General features: G+C 41.4%; 2 protein-coding genes across 2 annotated transcripts; both read right to left on the bottom strand.

The window, feature by feature from the left end:
• Positions 1–11: 11 nt before the first annotated feature.
• arhgap1 (Rho GTPase activating protein 1) lies at positions 12–21,554 on the bottom strand. Its single transcript, XM_059532672.1, has 13 exons — positions 21,405–21,554; positions 7,531–7,675; positions 6,387–6,479; positions 6,215–6,302; positions 5,324–5,455; positions 5,151–5,237; positions 4,923–5,021; positions 4,700–4,810; positions 4,431–4,507; positions 4,132–4,209; positions 3,914–4,042; positions 3,597–3,700; positions 12–1,879 (listed from the first exon to the last, which is right to left on the bottom strand). Exons 2-13 carry the CDS (start codon positions 7,664–7,666, stop codon positions 1,709–1,711), a joined length of 1,305 nt encoding a protein of 434 aa, XP_059388655.1. The 5' UTR covers positions 7,667–7,675; positions 21,405–21,554; the 3' UTR covers positions 12–1,708.
• A 723-nt stretch (positions 21,555–22,277) lies between these two features.
• On the bottom strand, positions 22,278–27,351 carry f2 (coagulation factor II (thrombin)). The gene is made up of 14 exons (XM_059520735.1): positions 27,276–27,351; positions 26,991–27,148; positions 26,681–26,687; positions 26,365–26,490; positions 26,141–26,246; positions 25,827–25,957; positions 25,202–25,516; positions 24,647–24,757; positions 24,413–24,539; positions 24,159–24,326; positions 23,861–24,034; positions 22,805–22,983; positions 22,621–22,691; positions 22,278–22,524 (listed from the first exon to the last, which is right to left on the bottom strand). The coding sequence occupies exons 1-14, from the start codon at positions 27,349–27,351 to the stop codon at positions 22,369–22,371; spliced, it is 1,905 nt and encodes a 634-aa protein (XP_059376718.1). The 3' UTR covers positions 22,278–22,368.
• Positions 27,352–27,609: the final 258 nt, after the last annotated feature.

Genomic DNA, 27,609 nt, shown 5'->3' with positions numbered 1-27,609 from the left:
ACAGAGGGACATTTTTTTTTACACTGTCTCTAACAATTTTATTACTTATGAAATCACAACATGATATACAAAAGTAAAGATTGCAAAAGCACAGAATACACTTTAAAAGCCAAAATGGAAGAACCTTCACAAAAGAAGAAATGCAAAGTTTCACCTGCAACCCAGAAATACACCACAGTACAGGTAAACAGGTAGATGTTTGGATACAGGTACAACAAAATGGCACAAAGTTCACAGATCTGTCCAGAGAATGGGAATTTAACAGCTAATATCATCGCCAGTTCACTCCATTAAGGCACACAGACAGTTGGGTGTGAGGGAGCTTGTCTAAAACTATTTAAGCCACTGGTCCACATGTCAATGCTCGGATGGATTGACATGAACAGGAGGTTAACATGACACAGTAAACAGTTACAATTTGATATCAAGGCATATGACACTTAACTTATTAGTGCTAAAGAATTTGTGCCCAAGTACCTGCTTTATGGTTCTTTTGGAATTCAGACCCATGAAACAGACTCAATTCCGTACGCTTCAAATCCATTAATCATAAAATGAAAGCGAACACGTACAGAGCCCTGGGGTACAACTAAAATGTTGCTGTACTTGGATTTAATGCACTTCAGTAATATTTAATTGCACTATGATATGGTTCTTCATAGATAAAACCACAGTTTTACTGAGACGACAAAATTACATCAAATTGTTCTTTGCTATTTCTGTCTTCTGGCTTTTGTTTCAAATGTGCCCATGTGTAATGGCACCATCCCCAACAGGCAGTACATCTTCTGGTAACAAATAAAGTTGATCACACAAACATTTTAACCATATAATCTTTGGCCAAAATAAATATGTACGGGGTAGAATAATTCAACAGAATTACTGAACAGACCACACACACAAATTACACACAACTCCACACACACAGATAGAAGAAGCGGAGGTTTTGATCAGAAAAATAACTTTTCTTCTCTGTTTCAGCATCAGGAAATTTGTGCTGGCCATAAAGCATCTGCCCTGTTTCTGGAATCACTGAGATGCCACAAAAAGACGAAAAGATTCTAGAAAAAATAATATAATGATATGATAATATAAACTGAATGAAAGTTCTTTGAGACAATACATAATACCATATATTTTATGTAATAAGCATGTGTAAAATAAGTGTTTCAAGTTTGAGTAGTAGTGCTTTATACTTGTCCATAAGCTTGTGCCAACTATGGCTTACAAAAATGAGGACATGTGCATGTACTCTAATTTTACTTCTTGGAAAAATAAACTGAAATGAATTTGGTCATGTGGAACAAACAATATCCAAACCAAGCTGATGAGCTACCAAAACATACAAACTAATGCAGCTACCTGTACACTGTTGCTTTATTGATTTAGACCACTGCTAACAGACCATATAAAAACTCTTGTGCCTATGCAGCACCATTACGTCTGACAACAGCTACATGACTTCAGCAGGAGAGAAAAGGAAACGATTGTCAGAATTTGATCACAGCCTAAACCTATGTGACAGCTTGACCGCTCTGTGCCCTCTAGTATCGTTTTTTTTTTTCATAGCATCAACCTGTTAAAATACTCATGCATTTGGCAATACTGAGAGAGACAGAAAGGACGGGACACAGCAACAGAGGAGCAAAGCTATGGACCGGGGAGGGACAATAAACGGAGAAGTTCTCGTGAAGAGTTCTCCCGCTCCTCACTGGGTGAAGACCTCCTGATGTACGTCGAGCAGGATGCGGGTGAAGTTGTTGATTGGTCCGATCGCGCTGAGTGTCATGGAAGCATCCTGCCCCCACAACAAGTTGGGCCCAAACACCACAGCCAGGTTGGCATTGGTCATCTTATTGACTTCACTCTCTGCAGACACCTGTACATCAATAACAATGAAGATCAGAAATAAAACTTAAGGGCTTGAAGGAGAAAGTAGGAAAGAAATACTCAGCTACAACAATTAGAAGGGCTATTTATTGCTGCCTTGGGGTTTCCTGAATAATTATCAGCTATTATTGCTTTCTTTTTAAAGCAAAATAAATACAAATAAATGTTAAACAATAGGGGTGTAACAATTAATCATGAGCCGGTTGAAAATTGAAGTATGTGACGATTCAAAATTTTTATGAGATGCTAAACAAAATCAATTCATTTAGGGGTGGGAGTTTATATAAATGCATGTCTGAGGGGAACTTACTGTCTTTAGAAAAGTTTAGATGGTATTTTTTTCTTTCATCTTGCCTCTGTATAATGCACATTAAAGTTCATAAGTGCAGCTCTGCTTTGTATACAGCGGAAACAAAGGAAATGTTTTAAGCGCCAACTGATGGCAGAGACTTCATCTGCGTCTCGTTCAGCTCATCCGCTGTTTCATGCAGATAAATGTGTAGTTTCACAAAACAGACAAAGCCTGTTTGTTTATACATTACATTTACATTTACTCACTTAGCTGACGCTTTTATCCAAAGCGATTTACATTTGCCACATATGTCAGAGGTCGCACACCTCTGGAGCAACTAGGGGTTAAGTGTCTTGCTCAGGAACACATTGGTGTCTCACAGTGGATTCGAACCCCGGTCTCTCACACCAAAGACATGTGTCTTATCCACTGCGCTAGCATCACCCCTTTATATGAAGAGATTTCTTTTATTTGTGTTATTTTTTTATTTGGGGTTTGTTTTAAAATTTCTATTTAGTTTTGTTATTTACATTTACACTATTTAAATTTTGTCACTTAGCAGTGCTTTTATCCAAAGCAACTTATAAATGAGGAAAATAGAAGCAATCAAAACCAACAAAAGAGCAATAATATGTAAGTACTGTATTAGAATATTATTATAGTTATATTTCAATTTCACGAAGAAATGTACAACATTTTGTAAAAGGCAATACATTTAGAATAAAATAAATGTAAAATAAAATTTATTAAAATAAAAGGACACATTTAATTCATAATTTGTCTAAAATATAATTTTGTTAAAAAAAACTCTGAATCGAATCGTGAGTTTTCGTGAGAAACAATAACAAGTTACATTAAAAAATTTGATGTAAATATATAGAAATATATGTAAATATAGATACAGTGCTGTTCAAAAGTTGGGGAAAATATTATTGCAATTTAAAATAACAGTTTTCTATTTTAATATACTTTAAAATATATTTTATTCCTGTGATGCAAAGCTGAATTTTCAGCATCAATACTCCAGTCTTTAGTGTCACATGATCCTACAGAAGTCATTCTAATATATTTCTATATTGAATAAATGCTGTTCTTTTTAACTTTTTATTTATCAAAGAATCAAAGAAAAAAGTATCAGAAGCTCCATAAAATATTAAGCAGCACAAAGTTTCAACACTGATAATAAATCAACATATGAGAATGATTTCTGAAGGATCATGTCACACACACACACACACACACACACACACACACACACACACACACACATATATATATATATATATATATATATATATATATATAAAATGATATGTAAATACTAAAAATATGTATGAATTTAAAAAAAAAAAGTTAATACATTTTAAAGTAAAAATTCTTATTGTTGCACATTGCCGGTTATGTTGAGTGTTACCTGAGCAAGAAACTGTATGAGGAAGCGCAGTGATGTATAGTTCTCCTCAGGAAGTGACATCAGCATGTTTTGAATCCTTTCTGCCTGTGACTCTTTGTCAACATCTGATAACACAACACACAAGGAATGCAAATTAAGGTTGTGTGAATGTGTGTGTGGCCGTGTCACTTTCAAGGCTCATTGTAAACAGTCCACATGCAAAAACTGTGGTTTTAACAATTGATTAACAAATGTCAGTATAGTAGGCGGACAGACGTGTGTGTGTGAGCTTTCTGGAAGCTGCTGGTGTTTGCTATGCAAGTGCGTTGTGTTCTCACTGTGGAAGTTGACAATGTCGTTGTAGAGCTGATAGGTGAGCAGCGGCTCTGGCAGTTCTCTGAGGAACATCTTTAAGATCACAGCTGCCAAGTGAACATCGTCCAGCTGAGAGAAACTCACCTCCACTCCTACAGACACACACAACTAATGCCAATCATTCTTGTGAACAGGAAATGTGTGAGAATTCTTCCGCATACAGAGCATCACACAACTTTACCTGAGTTATATTTCTGCTTAACTTCCTTAACCAAAGAAACATTAGCAGAACGCCGGAATATTCCCTCTGTCTTAAGACCTACAATAAAGAAGGAAATAAAATTCACGTTCTCAAGTTCACACTATTCTACAATAATATTGGCCAAGTACTACTACTCTACTACAACCCACTGCTGAGGCTAAACAAAAAGACTACTATTAGTATATCCACCCTTATGTGGATAGATACAATACATTCATGTTTAGAGGTACGTAAAAGGTTTGATTGAGCCATAAATCTGACTTGACTAAAAGACCTACCATTCTCTTGCAGGAATGCAATCGTGTCAAGCATGACTAGTGGAATTTCCTCGGGTTCTGCCGCTCTGTGTCTCAATCTGATTGCAAACAACAATATAAAACAGCTCATATCTAAATATGAGTTTCTCATAGTGCACAATCGAAATGTACAATTGTTCCTATAAACTATAAACGAGATCGTAGTCTTCAACTACATTAAGTCCAAATCTTAATTTCATGCTTTCAGTCAGTAACAGATTGTAGCTGTGTGAGATATGAGAGGAACTTACTCTGACAGTGAGACCCCAAACTGCTGGAAGGGAAGAGGAGGACTATGAGCAGGAGAGATCGGTCCGGAGACGACAGACGGCTTCAGGGACAGACGGATCTTATCATCATACCTACACAAAGAAAACTCTTGAATGCGCCTCAAAAGAACTGTTTATCTGGGCTGAGAATAACAGTGTGATCCGAGCACATGTATAACTGCATACAGTATATAGAATTTCTTACTCTCGGACTCTGTGGGGGATCACCAGCTGATCACATTTCACAATCTCCTCCAGCTCACTCAAATAATTGATGTAGTTTATCTTACGGCCGAACTTAAAGCTGAAAACGGAACATGAGCACATCGGTCTGTTGTGTATTATGAAGTACAGAATAAAGGCTGTAAGATTCAGATTACACTCTACACTCAATGTGAGAATAAAATAATATTGAGCATAGCGTGGCACTGACCTGATGATGGGTTTGAAGAGAATAAGGATGGTTCTGATTAACATGGTGGGATGGACAATGTACAGCGCCTTGATATTTTTCTTATACCTGCAACAGACACAGCGATACTGAAGCTTGACAACCAATGAGGTTTGCACTCTGAGCCTCTTACTAACAACAACACCATCACTCACTTCCTGTCAAACTCTCGATAGGCATCTCGAAGCCAGCTTAGAGAGGGCTTGTTCTCGGCGGTCAGACCATGATGGAAGTAGATGAGGGTATAATCACTCTCCACATACTTATCAAGAGTCTGCTTCATATACCTGCACACAAATATCAATAAATGCAGACCAAATCAAAACTCTCACTTTAGACACTAAAACAGACAGAAGGTGCATCTGCACTTAATCAGTCACTTAGACATTCGGTCAAGACACATGTTCTAGATTTCATTACACAAGCCATACTCTTTTCAGACAACAATAAGGAACTAAACTAAGTCTTGATTTCACTTCATTAAAAACTTCATTGTCTTAGGACACTGTCTTATGGTGCTTTGACTCACTGAACACAAGATGTGGTTGGCATTCAAGCAAAAGAATTGAGGAAGGAAAACCTTGAGAATATGACATATCATACATTTAGATAAAAAGGCAAAACGACAATTATTTTCAACAATTATTAAAATATTATTCTAAAATGGACATACCCTTGTATATTTTTACATTGAACTGAACAAAAAAAATAGGATGTAAGAATGTAATCAATATTTCAAACATAAATTAAAAACTAAATATATTATTAACCAAATAAACTGCACAAATAGAAAAAACATCAGCTGATATGACAAAAGCGCTTCTCTCCTTGGATCATTATCAATGTTTTTTTTTGTTCCCTGCACTTGACCTTGATCTTTAAAGTGTCTTGTGCTCATCTGCGTATGTTAGTCAAACCAGGTCAACTAAAACACCCATATAAGGCGATGCAGAATTATTAAAAACATAGCCGATACAGTGTATTGAGCCCAGCTTAATATATTTATTAATGAACCACATAAATGAAGTAAGAGCAGCGATGCCTACATGAGAAGTTTATGATGGTCCAGCTGATGATGGGGAGGCATGCGGCAAGCATTAAAAACGATGACCTTCCGACCAAAGTTATCATCACCTACAAAGAAAGGGAAATATCAGAAGACTTCAGAATTAGAATAAACACTAGCTGGTGATGCTTATGCGTTTCATAACATCTCACCTGCCACCTCCACAATCTGATGTCTGGCAATGTCATAGAAGGGGTCATCCCAGGACAGATGTGAAGTGCCACCAAGGCTTTTGATATCGGAAGCTGCAGGAAAGAATAGAATGAATGCTACATTGCAAACAAAAATGTAAAAAAATGTCCTCCAAACAGGAGCCTTTAACATCAAAACAAAACATAACATAAAGAAGGCTGCACACAGGAAAAGATCAATTTACATACACTGGTGACACATATGAAATATAATAATAATAATATGGATGATCCTCTCTCTTTCACCTTGCTGCCATAAACTTGTGAACAAGAGTACAGAATGACGCATCCACTGTGGGATACCTGCTTCTCGTTCAGTGTGCGACTGAACCCTCAGGACACAAAACCACTTTTTCTGAACCATTCTCACTTTTCTTTTTTCATGTAAATAGAGGAATACATTCAGTGTGCTGACTTTTGTGATATAATCTGACAGTCTGCTAGTCTTTATAACATATACCACCAAACATTCACTCTGGAGTGAGCTATAATTGGAAATTACAACAAATGACTCAGAATCAGGCTTAATTACTAAATGTTTTCAAATCCAAGCAGTGATTCTGATTTTTATTTATTTCTGTTTATTTCTGATATTTTTGTTTCAGCTAGCAGAAATTCTGAATGACCAGGATCTTAATTTAGTGGCCAAACTGTCAAAAATAAAAACAAATAAAAACAAAAATAAAAGTTATTTTCAAGTTAATTACAAGTTAATTTTCAAGTTTAAAAGTTAATTACACTGGACTCCACCCACGACCGCCCAGTCACAGTCATCATCTGTAAGAGTGGTAAAGTGTGTCGTAAGCGTGTATGTATCTGTGTGTGTGTGTGTGGTGTATGAGTAATGCTGCATGACTCTTTGAGTTCTCTGCTGTGTCTTAAATAGACCATGACAATTATGTCAACTGGAAGGTTTCGGCTTCACTTGTCTCTAAAAATATAGCAAGCATATGATTGGTATTCATGAAAAAATGGTAGCGTTCTCGGCAATTACTTCCTTTTTCTTTCACTGCTTTATTCTTTGAAAAGATCAGTACGATTCTGCAAACTGAAACTAGATTCTATTTATGAATAACACGCAGTATTCCCACCCCCATGCACTCACCAGATTTGCTCAAGCTAACAGGGTCATCTGGTAGCCACTGTTTGTCCTGTACCAGTTTGAGCTGGTCCAGGGCAGCGCTAGGAGAGTCGTCTCCTCCCAGATCATCGTGAAGGTCCACCAGCAGGTCAGAGGACATGATGGTCCTCTAAAACAACACAATTCACACACAACAGTTAGACACAGAACTGCACATTATAATAACACACAATTTTCTGCTGAGATCTGTGGAAGCTCCGCTGCCTTCGCATTGGGTCTGTCCAGCATAAGCCTGGGTAGATGTAGCCTTTTCACACGTGCACGCTTGCATGTTCAGTGAATGACTGACTCACATGAGTGACCACAATGACAAATGCTAAACAGGTCATTTGAGTTTGTTTCCTAATCTTGCAAACTATGAATCTGCTCCCATGAGAACTGTTAAACACAAGATCTTTTCACAATACAGCACATTACTGACATAACACATCACTACAAATGGGCTAATATTAGCTTTATTTTCTGGCTTAGATACCGGTTTATACTTTATATACTGTATAATTTATAATAATGCAAATATGTGTGTACACGATCATTTAATCCTTTTGTGATAGTGAAACCAGCATATAAATGAATAATATCTGTATTTTTTAGGATAATTCTTTATTCATAAATGTCACAGCTAACAGGCTAGGAAGCATCTGCAGAATTAAGTGGGGGGGGGGCGGGTATTTGCTTTAAAAATATCTTCTTCATTGCAACAATGTCACATTCAAAAAATCAGGTAAATTGTTGCATTGAATTTGTTTTAAATTAGCAAACTGGGTACGATAAAAAATGATTAATTTCCAGATCACATAATCTGCTCTTCCATGTGCACTCCATCGTAAACAAACCACCACCAAAAGTTAATGAACATTTGTTCTTTCTAAAGCAGTACATAATGCATTCATTTGAAAGCTTGCCAGTAGATATCATTGAGAAAATCGTGTAGTGCAGTGGTTTTCAACCTGTGGGCCGCGGCCCCCTAGTGGGTCGAGGTGGTATTGCAGGTGGGCCGCCAATTACTAATAAAATAAATAATATATTTCATAAAATTAAATAACAAAAAATAAATATTAAACTGTAACTATGCTTCCACTATTCGAGCTCGCTGATTGGTTTAAGAATAAACCGCCAATTTATCTTAGATATTTTAGCTGCATATGCTACAGAACAACAAATTCAAACATGCATAAATGATGTCAACATGTCTACCTGCTACCGAGCTCTGCCTGGATCTGGTTTTCCCGTTTTGCTGAGCGGTACAGCCCGAGTTATTTTCTGTTCATTTCTAGTTCATTCTAGGGCTGTGCGTTTAATAGAAATCGTCATAAAATAACGATTTGAGCCTGCGCGATTTCTAAATCGCTTTATAGCACGATGATTTTCCGCGGCCCTGACCTCCCGCAGTATGCTATCCGAGCCAATCAGAATGCATTGCGCCTAGTGCGAGAACAGAACAGACTGGGCATATGCGTAACTCCAGGTTCCCTTATCGAGTCGGTCTCTCGACATTACGTATGGGGAAATCCATTTCCTCGAAATTATGAAGTCTGATTGAATAACTCTTTTGCTTGCAAATAGCCAATGGCGCCCTCGCCCTCACCTGATTGGCTGACAGCCATCAATATAGGTGACGGCGGGCGCAAAAAACCTCAGAATCTTTTTTCTTCACTTGAGTCTGGTTTCGCCGTGGATTCACGCATACAGAGCGGAAAATTGTGGAAAATTATCCCCTCTCGCGTTCCGGTGATTTTTCTCTTATAATGTCTCTTTGCCGCATGTGTGGTGGGCCCATTGATTTCCCGGACGCACACGAGCAGTGTGTGCTGTGCCTGGGTCGGGCTCACGCAGAGGCGGCATTCGAAGGTTCGGGATGTCGTGCCTGTGAGGAGCTTCCCATCAAGATCCTTCGTGCAAGGCTGGCCGTTACCCGCAACGGTGGCCCTGTATCTCCTGCCTCTCCCCCGTCCGCCGCCGTCGAGCCGCGAACCGGGAGACTGCAGAGAGCTCCGTCGACAGATTCTGTCGAGGTACTGGCGTCGGCCCAATGCCCACGCCACCCTCACGTGGAAGATCCCCTCTCATACTCTGAGGCTAGTTACCGCCCTCCACTTGAAGCGCGGGAAATGGTCTCGTTTGGATATGACGAGGACGACGCCATGTCTACTAATGCCTCAGACCCGGGAGCGTGGTCCGAGGCCCCGTCTGAAGCTGCCCCCACATCGCTGGATGCCGAGCTTATGGCGATCCTCACGGAGGCGGTGGCAGATATGGAATTGGAGTGGATGGCCCCCAAGGAGCTGCCGTCTAAGAGATGGATGGACGGTTCCTTCCTCGGCGCGGGCCGCCAGGCTGAAGCCCCACAGAGACCCACGCCTTTTTTCTCTGAGGTCCACGAGGAACTCACCCGGTCATGGCGCTCCCCTTACTCAGCCCGAGCCCATGCACAGGGGACCCAGCTGCTGACGACGGTGGAAGGGGCGGAGAAATTGGGATATGCGCGACCGCCTCCCGTCGAGGATGCTATCGCGGCCCACCTGGCGTCTTCTCCCGGCTGGAAAACCGCCTCTTTGCCTTCTAGACCATGTCGAGAAGGCTTACATATCGGCTGGACATGCAGCATCTGCCCTCCACACGATGGCAATCCTGCAGGTCTTCCAAACTCGGCTCCTGGGGTCCCTGGACGAGGGAAGCCCGGACCCAGAGTCGCTCAGGAAGCTGCGCACGGCGGCGGATCTAGCACTCGCGGCGTCGAAGAAGGTCGCGCAGGGAATCGGCCGCAATACGAGCAGCATTGTGGTCCTGCATCGCCATCTGTGGCTGACGCTGTCTGGCATGCGCGATGCCGAAAAGAGGCAGTTCCTAGATGCACCGGTGAGCCCCACCAGTCTTTTCGGTGTCGCGGTGGAATCGCTGTCGGAGAAATACGCCGAGACCGTCAAGCAGTCTAAGATGATGCCTCATCTCCTGCCGAAACGGTCTCAAGCCCCCCCTGCAGCGAGGTCCAGGTCTTCTTCAGCGCAGCGCCCGGCGGGATATACCAGGCGTGCGCTCCCGAGCGCGGTAGAGCGTCGTGAGCCAGAGCCACCGTTCCGCCAGAGGCAGCCCAGGAAGCCCCGTTTTGGCGCTAAACCGGCCTCTAGCAGCCAAGAGCGCCCGGCGGGCAAGAAGGAGCAGCGTTCCTGATGCTCGTGCCAGGGGGAAGAGAGCGCGGGACTTGTTCGTCGGACCCGCAGCGAAGAGGGCGTGTTCCCGCCCAGAGTTCTTCAATGATGTGAATGTTGTGATAATGAAACCGCTGTGTTCTGTTTCAATAAACATGCATTACATGCCTCTGCAAAAGAGCTTTCTTCCTCCCTCTACTATTACCCGCTACATAAGCGAAGCCTCTCCCCCGAGAGACGTTTCGCAAAGCGGATGCTCGGGGAAACCCGAGGAGGTGGCTTTGTATGCTCCCGTGCAAGAAGCCGCGGACGAGTCACCTGCCATTCATATAGCGGTCAATGCTTCCCCGGTGGCTGGCGCGCAGCCCCCGCCGCAGCATGCATTAATACCATCTGTATTGAGTCATCTGAGCGCGTGGGCCACGCTTCCCGCGGCATCTTATTGGGTGATCAACACGATAAAACGCGGCTACACGCTCCAGTTCGCTCGCAGACCACCCCGCTTCGGCGGTGTGATTATGACAGAAGTATCAGAACAGAGCGCCCCGCTGCTACGAGCAGAAATATCCTCTCTCCTGGCCAAACAAGCAGTAGAGATAGTGCCCGAGGAACGGAGAAATTCAGGGTTCTACAGCCGTTATTTTCTAGTTCCGAAAAAGGACGGAGGTATGCGCCCCATCTTAGATCTGAGATTACTGAACAAAGCGCTCGCGAAACGCACGTTCAAGATGATAACTGTGAAGCAGATCCTCGCGCACATTCAGCCCGACGATTACTTCATTGCAGTGGATCTAAAGGATGCATACTTCTACATCCAGATAGCCCCACATCACAGGCGCTTCCTGCGTTTTGCATTCGAGGGGGTGGCGTTCCAGTTCAAAGTGTTGCCGTTTGGGCTCGCTTTGGCTCCCCGTGTATTTACAATGTGCATGAATACAGCGCTCGCTCCCCTGAAGCTCAGTGGAATGCGCATACTGAACTATCTCGACGACTGGTTAGTCATCGCACGGTCGAGAAGCACTCTCGAGGAACACAAACACAGACTCCTCGCCCATCTGACAGGTTTGGGGCTGTCTGTGAACATTCAGAAGAGCACGCTGCAGCCGCGCCAATATATCACATTCCTGGGTATGATACTGGACTCGCGCACTATGATCGCGAAGCTGTCAGAGCCGAGAATCCAGTCGTTTCACAATACACTAGCCCTCTTCGTTCAAGGCAGAGCTATCCCCTTAAGAACGTTTCAGAGGCTGCTCGGTCTGATGGCGGCCGCAGCCTCCGTCTGCAGACTGGGCTTGTTGCACATGAGACCGCTTCAACACTGGTTACAGAGCCGAGTGAAGCCGCGGGCGTGGAGAGCGGGAACGGAACGCATTATAATAACGCGTTCATGTAGTGGTCACCACGGATGCTTCAATATCAGGCTGGGGAGCCCTATGCGATGGCAGACCAGCATTCGGTACGTGGACAGGGGACCAGACGCGCTGGCACATAAACTGCTTGGAGATGGAAGCGGTTCATCTAGCGCTGCAGAGTTTCCTTCCATTTGTGAAACACCGTCATGTTCTCATCAGAACGGACAACACGGCGGTGGTGGCGTACATCAATCGCCAGGGAGGTTTACGTTCGCGATCCCTGCAGGGATTAGCGAGACAGCTGCTGTTATGGACAGACAGGGTACTTCTGTCGATTCGAGCAGTGCACGTACCGGGCAGTTTGAATTGCGGCGGTGACATGCTGTCCAGGGACGGCATTGTACACGGAGAATGGAGGCTCCATCCGCAAACGATAAATATGATCTGGAATCTGTTTGGCAAAGCGGAGATCGACCTCTTTGCGTCGCAAGAGAACGCCCACTGCCCTCTGTACTTCTCGCTGACAGCATCCCCCCTGGGGGGAGACGCGCTGTCGAGCCGCTGGCCCAAGGGACGGAAGTATGGTTTTCCCCCAGTCAAGTTAATGCCGCTGGTGCTGCAAAAGATCAGGGAGGAGAGATGTGCGTTGATCCTGGTAGCACCCAAATGGCCCAACCAGCCGTGGTTCCCGGAACTGGTGAACATGTCGCGGCTTCCCCCGTGGCGGATCCCGCCGAGAAGGGACCTCTTGTCCCAGGCGAGGGGCACCATATGGCACCCCAACCCAGAGCTTTGGGACCTGCATGTGTGGCAGATCAGCGTGGAGTATATCAGCGAGTGCTGCAGACAATAGCAGAGGGTAGAGCCCCTTCCACGAAGCATTTATACACTCTGAAGTGGAAAGTATTTGCTAACTGGTGTGTTGACAAAAATGAAGACCCCAGCAGTTGCGATATCTCCATTATTCTGACCTTCCTACAGGAACGTCTGGATGCTGGCAGTACCCCATCTACAGTGAAAGTCTACGTGGCCGCTATCGCCATTTTTCGTGACTTGCTAGACGGCCATTCAGTGGGGAGGCACCCCCTGATAACGAGTTTTCTTAGGGGAGCTAGGCGGCTTAATCCACCCCGCCTTCGTCAGATGCCGGTCTGGGACCTGTCGTTAGTGCTTAGTGCGCTGTCCGACCCACCTTTTGAACCAGCCGAGTTTAGCGACCTTAAAGTGCTCTCATTTAAGACGGCGCTACTGCTCGCGCTAGCTTGCGGGAAACGAGTGGGAGACTTGCATGCCCTGTCAGTGAACAGCGCGTGTATGCAGTTTGGACCGGACGATTGTATGGTCAGACTTTTACCCAAACGCGGCTATTCCCCTAAAGTACTCTCAACGCCGTTCAGAGCTCAGATAGTTACAATTCAAGCATTTCGCCCCGAGGAGGACAGTAATTGAGTGTCTCAGAAGTGCGATTTGTGCCCCGTGCGTGCCCTACGTGCTTATGTGAACAGAACTAGCCAGTTTCGAACTTCAGACCAGCTTTTCGTCTGCTACGCGGGTGCCAAGAAGGGCAGCGCGCTGTCGAAGCAGAGGCTATCACACTGGATAGTGGAGGCTGTGCGACAAGCTTATGTTTCCCGGGGAACCGCCTGCCCAATCGGAGTGCACGCCCACTCCACAAGGAGTTTGGCGTAGTCATGGAGTTGGGCGAAAGGCATGTCTATTCAGGACATTTGTTTCGCAGCGGGCTGGTCGTCTCGCAACACGTTTGCGAGATTCTATAAATTGGACATTCCCTCGTTCGCATCACATGTGCTGTCAGTGCAGGAGGAGGGAGTTGAGCAGTCATTGGACTAGGTTATGGCACGCCTTGCCTGGCGCGTGCACTAGCCATGGCTTCGACCAGGTCATATAGACAGCGTCAGTTGTTTTAGCAATAGCTGCGGTTAAGGTATTCATTCACTATCTAGTGTGAAACCTTTATTATGCCCGCATTATAAGCCGGCAGTGTATTCCCAAGCACCAACATATTGCTGCATTTTCCCCATATCACACCAGTGTTGTTTATCTGGGTGCACTGGGTTACGATGGTGTAAGAGCTGATTTGGCTCTGTGCCAAAAGGGGTTTCAACCAGGTCCGGTACCCGATCTAGAGCTAATGCGCTGTAGGAACTAGTGTATGCTCTTCTGTGGCTCGATGTGAGCTGGGCCGGACAGTATTTCCCACACGGCAGGGGTTTTATTGTTCCCCATACGTAATGTAGAGAGACCGACTCGATAAGGGAACGTCTCCGGTTACTCACGTAACCTTAGTTCCCTGAGAGGAGGGAACGAGACATTACGTAACCTGCCATGTGGAAAACCTTCCAGCCTCATAACTCTTGTTCAGTCGAAGATTCTGAGGTTTTTGGCGCCCGCCGTCACCTATATTGATGGCTGTCAGCCAATCAGGTGAGGGCGAGGGCACCATTGGCTATTTGCAAGCAAAAGAGTTATTCAATCAGACTTCATAATTTCGAGGAAATGGATTTCCCCATACGTAATGTCTCGTTCCCTCCTCTCAGGGAACTAATGCTTGGTTCACATGGGACGATTTTAAAATTGTCGGCCGATTTTCCAAACCTGAGAGACCCCACACACCGCGATAAAAAATCACGGGTCTAACAGTGTTGATCATACAGTGTGTGGTGTGCAGCCACACGGCAAAATCAACACATCACACACGAACCGATTTGACTCCCGAGCATTCCCAGGTCAGACGGGAAATCTCGCAAAATCCCTCGAGATCTAACGTGACTTCAGAGTAAACAATCATGGCGGACGAAGAGGATGCAGTGGCCATAGTTTGTCCTTTGTTTGTAACCGAAAAAAAAACATAAGAAAAAAAAGAAAAGGCGATTGTCAAAGAAGCGGAGACAAAGTCCTCCATCTCCGACGTCCACCGGACTTTCTGGTGCGCCATGCCGCCGGCTGTTTTGATTTTGTTTCCCGGTACTTCCTCGCCGCCTCGTCACCTCGCTTTCTGATTGGCTACACGCCACAGTCCACAGGCTGCGTGATCGTTTGTCCTCGGGGGACACCACACACGAGAAGAAATCGGGCCAAATAAATCCAACATGTTGGATATCCCCGATTTGAGATCGGAGCGGTCCCAACGTCCTTCCGAGCAGAGGAGAGCAGTCTTAACACACCACACACGGCAGGAATATCTGATCAGATTATTTTACGATAATCGGAGCATCCTTAAGATGTCGGAAGGTGTCAATCGGGGCTAAAATCGGCCTAATTATCCTGCCGTGTGAACCAGCCTTAAGGTTACGTGAGTAACCGGAGACGTTCACACACTGTCTGTGATGCTCCTTTTTTCCGAGCCCATGTTGACGGATCAGAGCGTTCACACTGCACGCGGTAAAAGGCTAGAAATAAAAACATGCGAAAATAATTAATATCTAGCACATGAGCATAGAGAGAGTTGTGAGTGCACAGGATGCAGTTTAAGTGAGAGGAGACACTTTTAAGTGCGCACTCTCTCACCGGGTGAGAGCAGCGTGTATCTGAGCAATCACGTCTGGTTTTGTGACAGAGCAAAAGGAAATCTGCGTGCGAGCGGAGAGATTCGCGCTCGTGCATTATTTTAATGTGCTTTCGCGTTACAATAATGCGCTCTCTCTGCTGCTTCTGCACCGCACACACATACTGTATATAGGGATGGGACGATAACCGGTTTTATCGATAACCGTGATAAAATGTGCTGAAGGTTAGTAATATCGTTTAAAAATGAATTATCATTAAAACCGTGTTTGATTATCGCGGTTTTAATAACTCGCTATTAAATCATGTCCAGCCAGCAACAGTCTGATGCAAGCGCAGCGCACAATGTTTTTTTGTTTTTTTTCCGAGAAGGAATGGCGAGTCAGTGACTTTTCTATGCTTTTCTATGCTTCTACACTTTTCATTAGGGATGGGACGATAACCGTTTTTATTGATAACCGTGATAAAATGTGCTGAAGGTTAGTAATATCGTTTAAAAATGAATTATCATTAAAACCGTGTTTGATTATCGCGGTTTTAATAACTCACTATTAAATCATGTCCAGCCAGCAACAGTCTGACGCAAGCGCAGCGCACAATGTTTTTTTTGTTTTTTTTCGAGAAGGAATGGCGAAAGTCAGTGACTTTTCTATGCTTTTCTATGCTTCTACACTTTTCATTGTAAGGAAGGAAATGCCACAGAATTTAATCTTTCTTTAAATTAAGTGCATAGAGTTGCTTGTTTTATTAGTTGTTTGTTGATTATTAAATATAAAACTTGCTGAAATGTTTTCAGTGTGAGCATCAACTATTTTTGAACACTTTCATCTCGTTTCAACAAAACCGTGATAATATTGATAATCGTGATAATTTTAGTCACTATAATCGTGATATTAAATTTTCATACCGTCCCATCCCTACTTTTCATTGTAAGGAAGGAAATGCCACAGAATTTAATCTTTTTTTAAATTAAGTGCATAGAGTTGCTTGTTGATTATTAAATATAAAACTTGCAGAAATGTTTTCAGTGTGAGCATCAACTATTTTTGAACCCTTTCATCTCGTTTCAACAAAACCGTGATAATATTGATAATCATGATAATTTTAGTCACTATTAGGGATGGGCGTTTTCCACAAATATCACATTCGAATATTTGAGCTCACAAAAAACGAATATTCGAATATTCGTTTATTTAAATTAAGTTTAATGAGTCAGACGTTATTTTTCAGCAACATTTGTTTTCGTCATTTTGAACAAGCTTACAATAAGCTTGAACATTACACATCGTGTTTTGTAGCTGAAAACCTTTAACAATGCGTGCAAACAAACAAAAGTACAGATTAAAAGCAAAAAAAAAAAAGTGAACAAAGAAAAAACGTAAAGCAGCCTGCAGCAATTAGGCTATTGTACAGAATGTAGCTTACACTTAACTTTTAAACTGTCAGCAAATCTTTTTTGCTTTTTTTCTAGTTAAGAAATACGGGCATGTAAACATGATTGGGGGAAAGTCGGCTCCTTAGTCTGTTAACAATAAGGCCGGCCGCGGAGAAAACACACTCTGACGACACAGACGTTGGCGGGACTCACAACGGTGTGCTAAGCGAATATGTTTTGTGAAGCGCTTCGTGTTTTCGTTTCACCACTGAATGGGATCCTCATCTGGTGGAATACATGGCTCCAGCAAGAACTGTTCCCACTCGTCTCGGCTGGACTCTCTGTAATCATTGCTGGAGAACTGGCTCAGCCTTTTCGGACGAGTGGGCATTGCATCTTCTTCATCGTTGGTGACAGCGGCTGCATCCGCACCACTCGCATCAAGGAAAATGTTCTGATAATGTTCAAAAAAGTTTTTTTTTCTTACTTCTCTCATGTTTTCATCGAGAAACCTGAGATGTTTGTGCCGAGGGTCTAGGGCAGACGCGAGAAGAGGAGTTTTCACTGCATTCTCCAAGTTAGCGGTGTTTATTCGTTGCTTGAGAGATGCTGCAACAATGTTCTTGGATCACTTTCTGTGATTCTCCACGGCATATTTGAAGTACTAGAAGACCGCAGTTCTTTTAGGGGGCGTTCACATATCGCGTCTTTTGCATGCTCAAGTTCGTTATTTCCAATGTAGGCACGCGGTATGCGTGCTCATAATGGAAGCGACGCTGTCCCGTTTTTTCCAGGCGCGTCCGAACAGCATCGAGTTAAAAACATCTCAACTTTCAGAATGCCGCAAGCGCACCGCAGGTCATGTGGCAAGAACTAAACATTCAGCTTCATCCTTTCCTGTAACAACGTTGAAAGCTCAGCCAAGATGAAGGAACAGCTGATCATAGCTGTATATGGATTGCCATTTTGAAATAAATTTAGTAGCAGAGCTACTGAAAGCGATTTTTTTTGTGCTGCAAATCCATTTATCCTTTGCTGAAATTTCCACGTCTTCATGGAGAGAACGCGTCGCCTCAGGAGCGCTTCTGCCCGAGCGCTTTGAAAAGAAGGAGAAAGCGGAGCGCATAGCCTTTTCCACGCCTTATTAGGCGCGATATGTGAATGGCCCCTTAATTATTCATTAATTATTTTTTGCTTGCATACACCTTCAAATATGCCGTGGAGAATCACAAAAAGTGACCAAATTAGGTTTTATTGTGAATTTTTTTTTTTTTTTTTTTTTTTTTTTGCGAAATTCGAATATCATTTTATTTATCGAATAATTAGAGCAGAACGAATATTCGAATGTTCAACTATCCGTGCACATCCCTAGTCACTATAATCGTGATATTAAATTTTCATACCATCCCATCCTTAACTGTATATATTTATATTTTATTTATTTTTTGCCATAAGTCTATAAATGTTGTTACACCTTTACTATAGTGATTATTTTGACTAATGTCTGTTGTAGAGACGTTACAACTTTTTGATAAAGCTCTAATTGGTTTTCTTTTGGAAATATGTTTCAAATTTATCCTGAATGCATTTATGACTGTAAAGCATATATGTGTGCGTCAAAATTGTGATTAAAATCGAAATAGCAAAATTGATCAAAGAAATAGCGAGTTTTTTTTTTTTTTTTGTCCATATCGCACAGCCCTAGTTCATTCAATAAATAGGCCTACAGTTAACAATCTAGCTTCTGAGAACGAAGTTATTAACCCAACAATAGCGGGGTCAGTTATTTATTATTTTTTTTGCAGTGGGCCGCGCAAACATATACGTTTGGTTGTGTGGGCCGCGAGTTGAAAAAGGTTTTGAACCACTGGTGTAGTGGATTATTGAAGCAGCAAAAACACAGCCAATCTTTACGCTTCTGTGGTCATGTGATGAGCTGTGTATGTGTGTCAATCATTACGTCAATCAAGCTTTGTGGAACTAAATTCTTAATAATATTATTGTTTCTTATGCTACATTCTGTACTTAACCTTTTAGTAGTAAAATATTGTGGCATATTTTTTAATCTGTGGGTGTGTAGCCGCAGGGCTCCTAGTGCAGGCATCAGTGGGGATCAGACAGTGATATGCTGTGACAGTACCTCGCGGCAATGTGGCCCTCCAGCCGTATACTCACAACAATTCCTCAGTTTTACCCTTTGCTCTTATTTATATCCTCAACCCTAGAAGAGCCAGTTTCACATTTACTACCATCTGTGACAGCCTTTATTCTGCTATGACATCCACATCCATATCTCTAATTAAAGTGATAACAGCCTTCAGGTGAAGTAACCCGGGTCATTATTCTGTCGCTCGGATTAAAAACATCTCTGTTATCTACCCTGGTTTCTGACAACAATCTTTGTATAGATTGCTTACAGTCGAAGAAATCATATGAAGCAGCTTTCATCATTCTTAGATTGTTAGTTGGACTATCATTGAGGTCAATACTTGATGACACATCTTTTGGTTCTAACCAAACATAACCTATCCAATATCATTCCTCTTCCACTCTACAGTACCATTTAATTCATTAACCAGTTCAAAAGATCAGCAGCAAAAACAATGAATGTGTCTCATTCACAGTTGTGTTTCAGTGAATCAAGACAGAAACAAAGACCCTAAAGAGAGCTGCAGAAACCCCAACACCTCCAAAATAAACTATACGCTTTCTAAAATATAAAGATCACGATACAAAGCAATAATCGCCTTTAAAAAATCACTAGTGTTTTTCTCATGTACTAATGAGTTTGTAATTCTTAAACACGGTACAATCAAGATTTCACTTTCATTTACAATCTTATAAACAATACTACATGAAAAAATATAGATCTGTGCTCATAACTTGATTTCTGTCCATACACATAGTAGTTTAGCTGTGGTGTGCTCATGCTCATTGCTCATGCTGCCAGCTGTAACATTCCTCATTCAAAAATCAAAAGTGACTAAATGTCTGCTAAAAAAAAAGAAAAAAAAAAGAATATGTACATGTGATAATTATCAGTTCTGTTTCAAGTTGAGGCAGATGGTTCAGATGTGCTCAGCTGACAAACACAATGAGATGCCACAGAATCATCTGAAGAATGAAGCAGATGAAAGTAAAACTGAGTGTGTGGTGGTCTGGAGCTCAGTGGTGTCATGTGAATCTGCTGATCTCTCTGCAGTGTCACCATCCACACACTGATGAAGGGAGAGAAAAACAGAAACGATCTCTGCATGCCTCAGATCAGCACATTAGCAAATGGGTAGATTAACTGTGATAAGGTCATTTGCGAGAAGTTAATTTGTAAAAAAAATATTAAGGTACTTGATAAATTGTGAGGGTAGGATGAATATATATATATATATATATATATATATATATATATATATATATATATATATATATATATATATATATATAGTACAGTAGTCAGCATTTGAAGTGTATTAATATCTTATCAAACTTGTCCTAAAACCAAAACAATACCCGTTCTTGTCTTATGACAACTTTGATTAACTTTTTTGATCCACTTCAAATGTTGACTACTATATATATATATATATATATATATATATATATAAAATTGTGCACACAGGATTTAATTGAGATATATATATATATATATATATATATATCAATTAAATCCTGTATGCACAATTAAAATGTAAAGCGAAAGGTTTTAGATGAAGTACTGTTACACTGCAATACGTCAACAACCCAAAACCCAATTTTTGTTAACTGGTACTTGTGACTCCATATACTTTAAACAACCACGGTACAGCCATGATTTTGCTATACTTATTTAATAAACAATACTACAGTATAAAACTATCGACAATGGTATCAGTGTTCAGAGTTGAGTTCTGCCCATAGACGACATATGCTAGTCTTTGTGCGATGTATCAGCGGCAGGTCAGTAATCTTCTGTCAGCATAATCGCTTGTGTTCTTCCAACTTTTAGAGCATTATAGTAATATGGCAAACGTTTACACTCTCTTTCATTTTCTTATGTACTGACAGCTCTAGTCTCCAGCTCAGGGCAGACAGTGACGGATTCCCCAGTGTTTCTAGGGAAACGAAACGAAACACCTGGACGCGTAACCGCGCGTTTTCCAGCAAAAACTGAGTCAACTTGAGGCCGTGTGATTTAAATAAGACGCAATAGTGCAGGTCTCAGTCATGTCGTTAAAGCAAACAGCCACATGTCGCACATATTTGCTCGTTATGATCAGTCGACAGTCCGCTATGCTAACTAACGCTAGCTGCAACCCTGTTTCATCTTGACGCAACAGAACGGAAATTCTAGCAAGTGTTGCCCTGCCGTATGAATACAGGCGCATGCGGATCAAAGAGCGAAATGCTGAGCAAATATACTACAGATGTTATGAATCAAATATGGAAAAATGAATTTACCTATTTTTCAGCGCTCCCTATTGAAGTCTTCACAAGTCTGCCAATCTTGCAAATTTCACGCAGGACTTCCGGTTTGCGATGCGTGTAGTTCGGTGTAAACGGCCCGGATGCAGAAGAACGTATGACCACGCCCCCGAGAATGTGCTGTTGTCATGACGATTGGTTGAAAGACATATGAAATGCACCACATAAAATAAATGATCTAAAACTTAAACACTTGTGTGTTCTGCTCTTTGTGTGTTCATTCAAGAGACATAAATGTCAGATGTCTCCATCTGTGTCAACACCATTTCATTTAGGGACCCCTGAATCTGAGTAACCACTATTGAATTACAATTTCATTATAACCTTTAATTTAAATGAGTTTGATTTGTGGGTATTATATTAAGTCGTGGTTGCACGGAAACTGCTTTACATTTACTTTATTGCAAGACATTTTGATGTGAAATAGCCTACAGAAATTAATTGATGAGAGTATTTACTGATCATTGCACGGCTTCACAAATTCTCTTGGAAGATGAGAAAAATTCAACTAATCTTAATAATCATTTATTTAGTCTGCCTTCCAATTTATGTGAATTTACTAAAAGGAGACTTTATGACCCTTAAATTGTCCTGAACATTTTTCTTCCTTCAAAGCATCTCAACAGCAAAAAAATATTAAATAGTCGTCTTGACAACTATGAAATAAAATAATAGCCACTTTGGTGTTGTATCAGTCTCATCATTGTTCCTTCTCTAGTTCTGTATGGCAAAACCCCGATAGTTAATTTCATAATTCAACCAGAATTACATCTGTTTCATTCTAAACAAGAAGCCTGCCCATTATCCCTCTCAATACACGGACAGAAACTCATGCTCAGACACTGTGAGCAATATACAAAGAATTCAGATTTATTTATCCATTTACAGGTTTGATCACATTTGACCAAAGTGTTCATTTATTGTGTGGCAGCTTGGAAGATCACTCCTCATCTTCTGAGCCTGTTTTTTCAATGACTTTCTTCATCCAGAGACGCATACGGAACAAGTGTGTGTAGAATCCATATTTGCCATCGCGGTCGCAGCCCTCGCCCCACGACACAATGCCAATCTGATACCAGCGTTTATCTGTAGGACTCTGTGGGCGGTAATGGGTTTTAAAATAACAAGAACTTCATAGGGCACTGGAAAGTCAAACTTGTTTGAGAAGAGAAAAGCATAAACATTATTATACCTTCATCACAAAAGGTCCGCCACTGTCTCCTTCACAAGCATCGCCTCTTTTTGTATCATCTGGCTTGTAGCCTACAAAACAAAGGATGACCTTGTTGTGACACCTGAGTGCAAAAGCATCTCACAAGCTCTCAGCAACTGAATAGTCTAGGGTCTAAAGGCCATGAAAATATGAAGTGTATTACCGGCACAGAACATGTTATCAGTGATGATGACCGAGGTGGAATCGCGACAGATGCTCTGATCCACAATGGGCAAATGAATCTGTTGCAGCACTGATGGAAGATTGGTTGGGTTTGAGGACCACGACTCCCTCAGGTTCCCCCAGCCAGTCACACGGCCCTTGTAACCTGCAAACATCAAACTTCAGAGAGAAAATCTGTCAATTACAGCTTTATGCATACTGCCAGTTTTTTCTAAAGCGAAAGGGATTCTCCACCCCAAACTGAAAATTGTCATTAAACAATTACCCCCATGTCGTTCCAAACCCGTAAAAGCTTTGTTGGTCTTCAGAACACAATTTAAGATATTTTGGATGAAAACTGGGAGGCTTGTGACTGTCCCATAGAATGCCAAGCAAATTACACTGTCAAGGTCCAGGCAATTATGAAAGACATCGTCAGAATAGTCCACATGCTATCAGTGGTTCAACTGTAACGTTATGAAGTGATGAGAAAGTCATTATTTTTGTTTTCTTCTCGCTCAAAAGTATTCTCGTCTCTTCATTGACAGTGTAATCTACTTCTCAGTCTCAGTCTATTAAAAATATCTTAAATTGTGTTCCGAAGACGAATGAAGCTTTTATGGGTTTGGAACGACATGGGGTTAAGTGATTAATGACAGTTTTCATTTTGGGGTTTCATTTTCTTTTTTCCATAAATCGTTGTTCCCCAAGAAATGTGTTCTTAAGTTTAATCAAAAATAGAGGTAACATTTAAAAAAAATGAAGAGTTTAGGCATGAAAATATTTTTCTATAAGCATGTAAATAATTGTATTGTGAATGATTCATCCATGATTCATCTGACTTCTGGAATCATTTAGTCGGCTGAAACGCTACCAGTTTCTTAAAGTTGACTGCAAACTCACTTTCAGATATACCTCCATTCAATTAAACACTGATGAACAGAACCAGGTCCAATAGGATGTTCTTTTCCAATAATGTATTTACTCAGAAAATCTGACACTACTTCCATTTCATTGTGATTAAATATCTACATTGAACTATTGAACATCTTCTTACTTCTTTGCAATGCTCTTGGTGGGCAGACAAACAGGGTGGATCTCACTTGTAAAGACAACAGGCTTCTTCAGGTGTAAAAGAGCAATGTCTCGGTTCAGGTTTTCCTTCCAGTTATATTTTGGGTGGACAATGATTTCATCAATGGCCACAATCTTCTCAGTGCCCCTCTCATACCTGAGAGAAACAGGAAAGGGTTTAAAACAGCTGTAAACTTATATTTCTAAATAACTTAGCATACATAAAGAATGTATTAGCGAAACGAAATATGCGGTTTCCTAGAATTTTTTAAAGGGCCCACTTGGTACGAGAGTGTTTTCCGAGGCGGACGATGATATCATTGGTGGTGAAGTTCTTGTTCCACGGTGGATAGAGAATGCAGTGGGCAGCAGTGAGGATCCATTCATCACTGATCAGACTGGCTCCACACAGCAGCTCCTGAGGACTACGCTTATACAGCATCACCTGCCTGCAAATGACATCAAACACAACATTAGCACTCCACATGATCAATCATGCCAAGATATTTGAAAACAGCCCCTGTGCTGTATTTACCATGGAGCACTTGCCACTTCAGCCTCATCTCCTCCCACTATTCTGCTTCCAGAGTAAGACATCAGTAGCTCCTTCTCATTCTTATCTTCTTTGTTGACCTTCTCAAACATGGGCCGCACTCCACACTCTGACGAAAGACCGTTTGATCATCTTAATTATGAGTTGATTATACAAGAAGTCAAACTTCTAGTGATAACATCTGCAAAAGAGATGGTGAAGGTATCAGACGGTTACCTTGCTCTCCATTACCAAAGCTACGAGGATTAAAGAAAGCTTTCCTTTTGTCTTCAAGAGTTGTTCTCTCTCGACCACCCGATTCATCTGCAAACTTGTCCAAAGGGGCATCTGAGAGTGAATATCAAAGACAGAATGATGTTCAGTGTGGGATCAGTGGAGTGTTGATGATTTATGTCTGATGCACCTGGGCTTTCTTAACATTTGAAAGAGACATTTAATCCTAATTTAAATACTTTGGTCCAGATGTCACTTTTAATGGAGCTCCAAGGTTCAGGAGAAGAAATTTATATTTTTGTTGTTAAAGGGAGTTTTCAGACAAAAATGTAAATTCGGTCACATATTTTCAAAGAAAAAGATTTTGACTTCCATCATTTTTTTTCATACTTTGAAATTCAATAGCTATGAGCAGCAGTTTGGTTACTTCATACTTTTTGTGTTCAACAAAAGAAATGAATTCAAACAGGTTTGTTACAACATGAGGGTGAGTAAATGATTTACATTTTGGGTAAACTATCCCTTTAATGTATGTGTGTTTTTGTATTGTTCACTCACCACACAACTCCAAGTCACAGTAATCAATGGTAATGTTTCCACTTGCTTCCTTTACATAGCACCAGGGACCCTCCATATCGCCATCTGGGTTTCTGCAGTGGTTCTTTGCCATCTGAACTTGAGGCAGTAACTCTTTCCTCTTTATTAAGGACTGCACTTCTGCTGCGCCCCACTGCAAGCATGTGTGACCCCCCAGAGTCACAGACAAATCCCCCGTGTAGGTCTCCCCATTTCCATCCAGACAGTCTTTAGACTTCAGATAACGCTCTTCAGGTTTCACAGTGGGTGGTCGAGGAGGGGGAAGAACAGCCTCACCTGAGGAGGAACATGTGAGCATAAATTGATGGAATGAAACATGTACATGTACACAGAAGCATAAAACGTGCCATGAGAATATGGGCACAATATGTGTCAGTTGCATTGTAATATGCATGTTGCATATGCATCAGCAGTCATTTAGCAGATCCAAAACAACATCCAGTATACTTATTACAGTGACAATTTCTTCTCAGCAACTAGGAACAATTGCACAATGGTGATGGTTCAACTTTCTGGTTGCCAGCACAGAGCTTTAGTTATTTCAACACAGGATGTTTTACTGTAATGTTTTAGTGATTTTCTCTACCGCATTTCGGCACTCTGCAGGACTCTCTCCTGACTGTCGGGTCTCTTGTAAAACACCAAGGGCCTTGATCACTCTTATCTGGGTTTCTGCAAAAGTTCTCCGGTAGCTTCAGCTGTGTCACATTAACTTCGCTAGGTGGGAACAAGACAGTCATAAGACTGAAGAGCTGCTTCAACATCAATGAAGGTTTGCTAAATACATAAAACAACCTTTTCTTTACTAAAATAATTTGTGTTGTTTTCTAATCAGTCAATATAAAATGATTATAAAAGTTGGTTAAACACAAGAACAATAAAAAGTGCAGAAGTACATACTGAATCTTGTGGGGGAAGTTGCTTTTCCAGTACTGACATGGCTTTCCAGACTTGGTGACAGACACACTACCAGTGTAGCTTTCACCCTTGTCAATGTAACAGTCTCCTGTCAATCAAACATCCAACTTAGAGTTGTTAAACATCATAGAAACTAAAGCTTTGACCAAAAATGTCTCATTTTAGTTTTATAGACATATTCTGTGTTAAGTATGCCTCATCCTTACCCACTGTATTCACACATAATCTCAATTTTTTTATGCTTGCTGGTGTTCTGGGTTTGTTTCCACCACATCCTATGAAAAGATGATTTAAAAAAACACACACACACACACACACACCTTGTAACAAAACTAACAGAGGAGCCAGGTCAAACAATTTCTTAAAGCAATTAATATTTAGAAATAGCTAAAAAATAAAGGATTACCACTCCAACCAATGATTTTTATAAGGGTTTGTTTATAATTGTATTGCTACTGTTTTAACCTGATACTAATCTTTCTAATTTGTAAATTAAGCACAGAACAGTCAGTGAAAACGCACTTTGTCCCTGGTTCAATAGAAAATGTTTACACAGAATTTTGTCACTGTTTACACTGAAACTTTCCGTAATGTGATATATACTCACACATATATATATTCTTACCCAAATATTTCACCCAAAAAGTTTCCTGTGAGGCAATGGAAGAAAAAAATCATCAGCATAAATACATAAAATTAATTATACCACACTTTAAATATATGTATTTATAAAGATATATATGACTGAAAAAAATTAATAAATTCACTGATAGAAAATGTAAACATTTTCATTTCCAACTGCAGCTAAATTGTCCACAAGGCCATTGCTCACCGTTTTATCAACTTTCTCGAACACTTCTCGAGCTTCCTCGTGATCACAAATCTCTTCCACACACTCTCTCTCCAGATTCCCTGGTTTTAACTCCTCCAAAAAAGTGTTAGCCCTCTTTGCTCGAATTATCTGAGAGGCTTCTTTGTTGTCGATAAACACTGAGGCACAAAAATCAAGGTTTCTCCAAAAACATCTAGACTCGCATACTACACGTAGAATCATCACATTATAATTTAGTCCTTAGCGTAATTAGCCAAAAAGCCAGAGAAATCTGTTAACACTTACCATCATTACAAAATGTGATGTGGAGAACTTGTCCAAGAAGTAGGGACAGTAGAAGAGGTGCTGCTTTTGCTCCCATTCTCGAGGATGACTGAGCCTGTTATCCTGAAAAAACGTGGAGCATCTCATGGAATGTAATCGCCCACAGCTTGACTTACTGGAGTCACAAAGTTAATGTTGAACTACCAGAGTTCAAAGAAAACAAAGTGAACTTTTTCACTCAAAAAAGCTACTCTTCTGTATCAGATCACCCTCATATCAATGTGGAACATTCTGTGCTTTCGGAGTAACATGAATCACAGAGACACTGAATGAAAACAAGATGATGAAGCTTCAT

This window comes from Carassius carassius, chromosome 3, assembly GCF_963082965.1.
Source record: "Carassius carassius chromosome 3, fCarCar2.1, whole genome shotgun sequence".
Classification (NCBI taxonomy): Eukaryota; Metazoa; Chordata; class Actinopteri; order Cypriniformes; family Cyprinidae; genus Carassius; species Carassius carassius.
The sequence above is the reverse complement of the archived record's forward strand: the minus strand, read 5'-3'. Positions and strand labels throughout refer to the sequence as shown.

Bases quoted from the DNA above. Each gene is read 5' to 3' on its own strand.
- arhgap1 (XM_059532672.1), bottom strand. From the start codon at position 7,666: ATGTCCTCTGACCTGCTGGTGGACCTTCACGATGATCTGGGAGGAGAC. The intron at 5,456-6,214 runs GTAGGCATCGCT...ATTTGTGTGCAG, and splicing joins GACCATCATAAACTTCTCAT to GTATATGAAGCAGACTCTTG. The intron at 4,508-4,699 runs GTAAGTTCCTCT...GTTTGCAATCAG, and splicing joins TTTGGGGTCTCACTGTCAGA to ATTGAGACACAGAGCGGCAG.
- f2 (XM_059520735.1), bottom strand. From the start codon at position 27,351: ATGGGAGCAAAAGCAGCACCTCTTCTACTGTCCCTACTTCTTGGACAA. The intron at 27,149-27,275 runs GTAAGTGTTAAC...TTTGTGCCTCAG, and splicing joins CATCACATTTTGTAATGATG to TGTTTATCGACAACAAAGAA. The intron at 24,035-24,158 runs GTGGGCCCTTTA...TGTTTCTCTCAG, and splicing joins GGAAAACACTCTCGTACCAA to GTATGAGAGGGGCACTGAGA.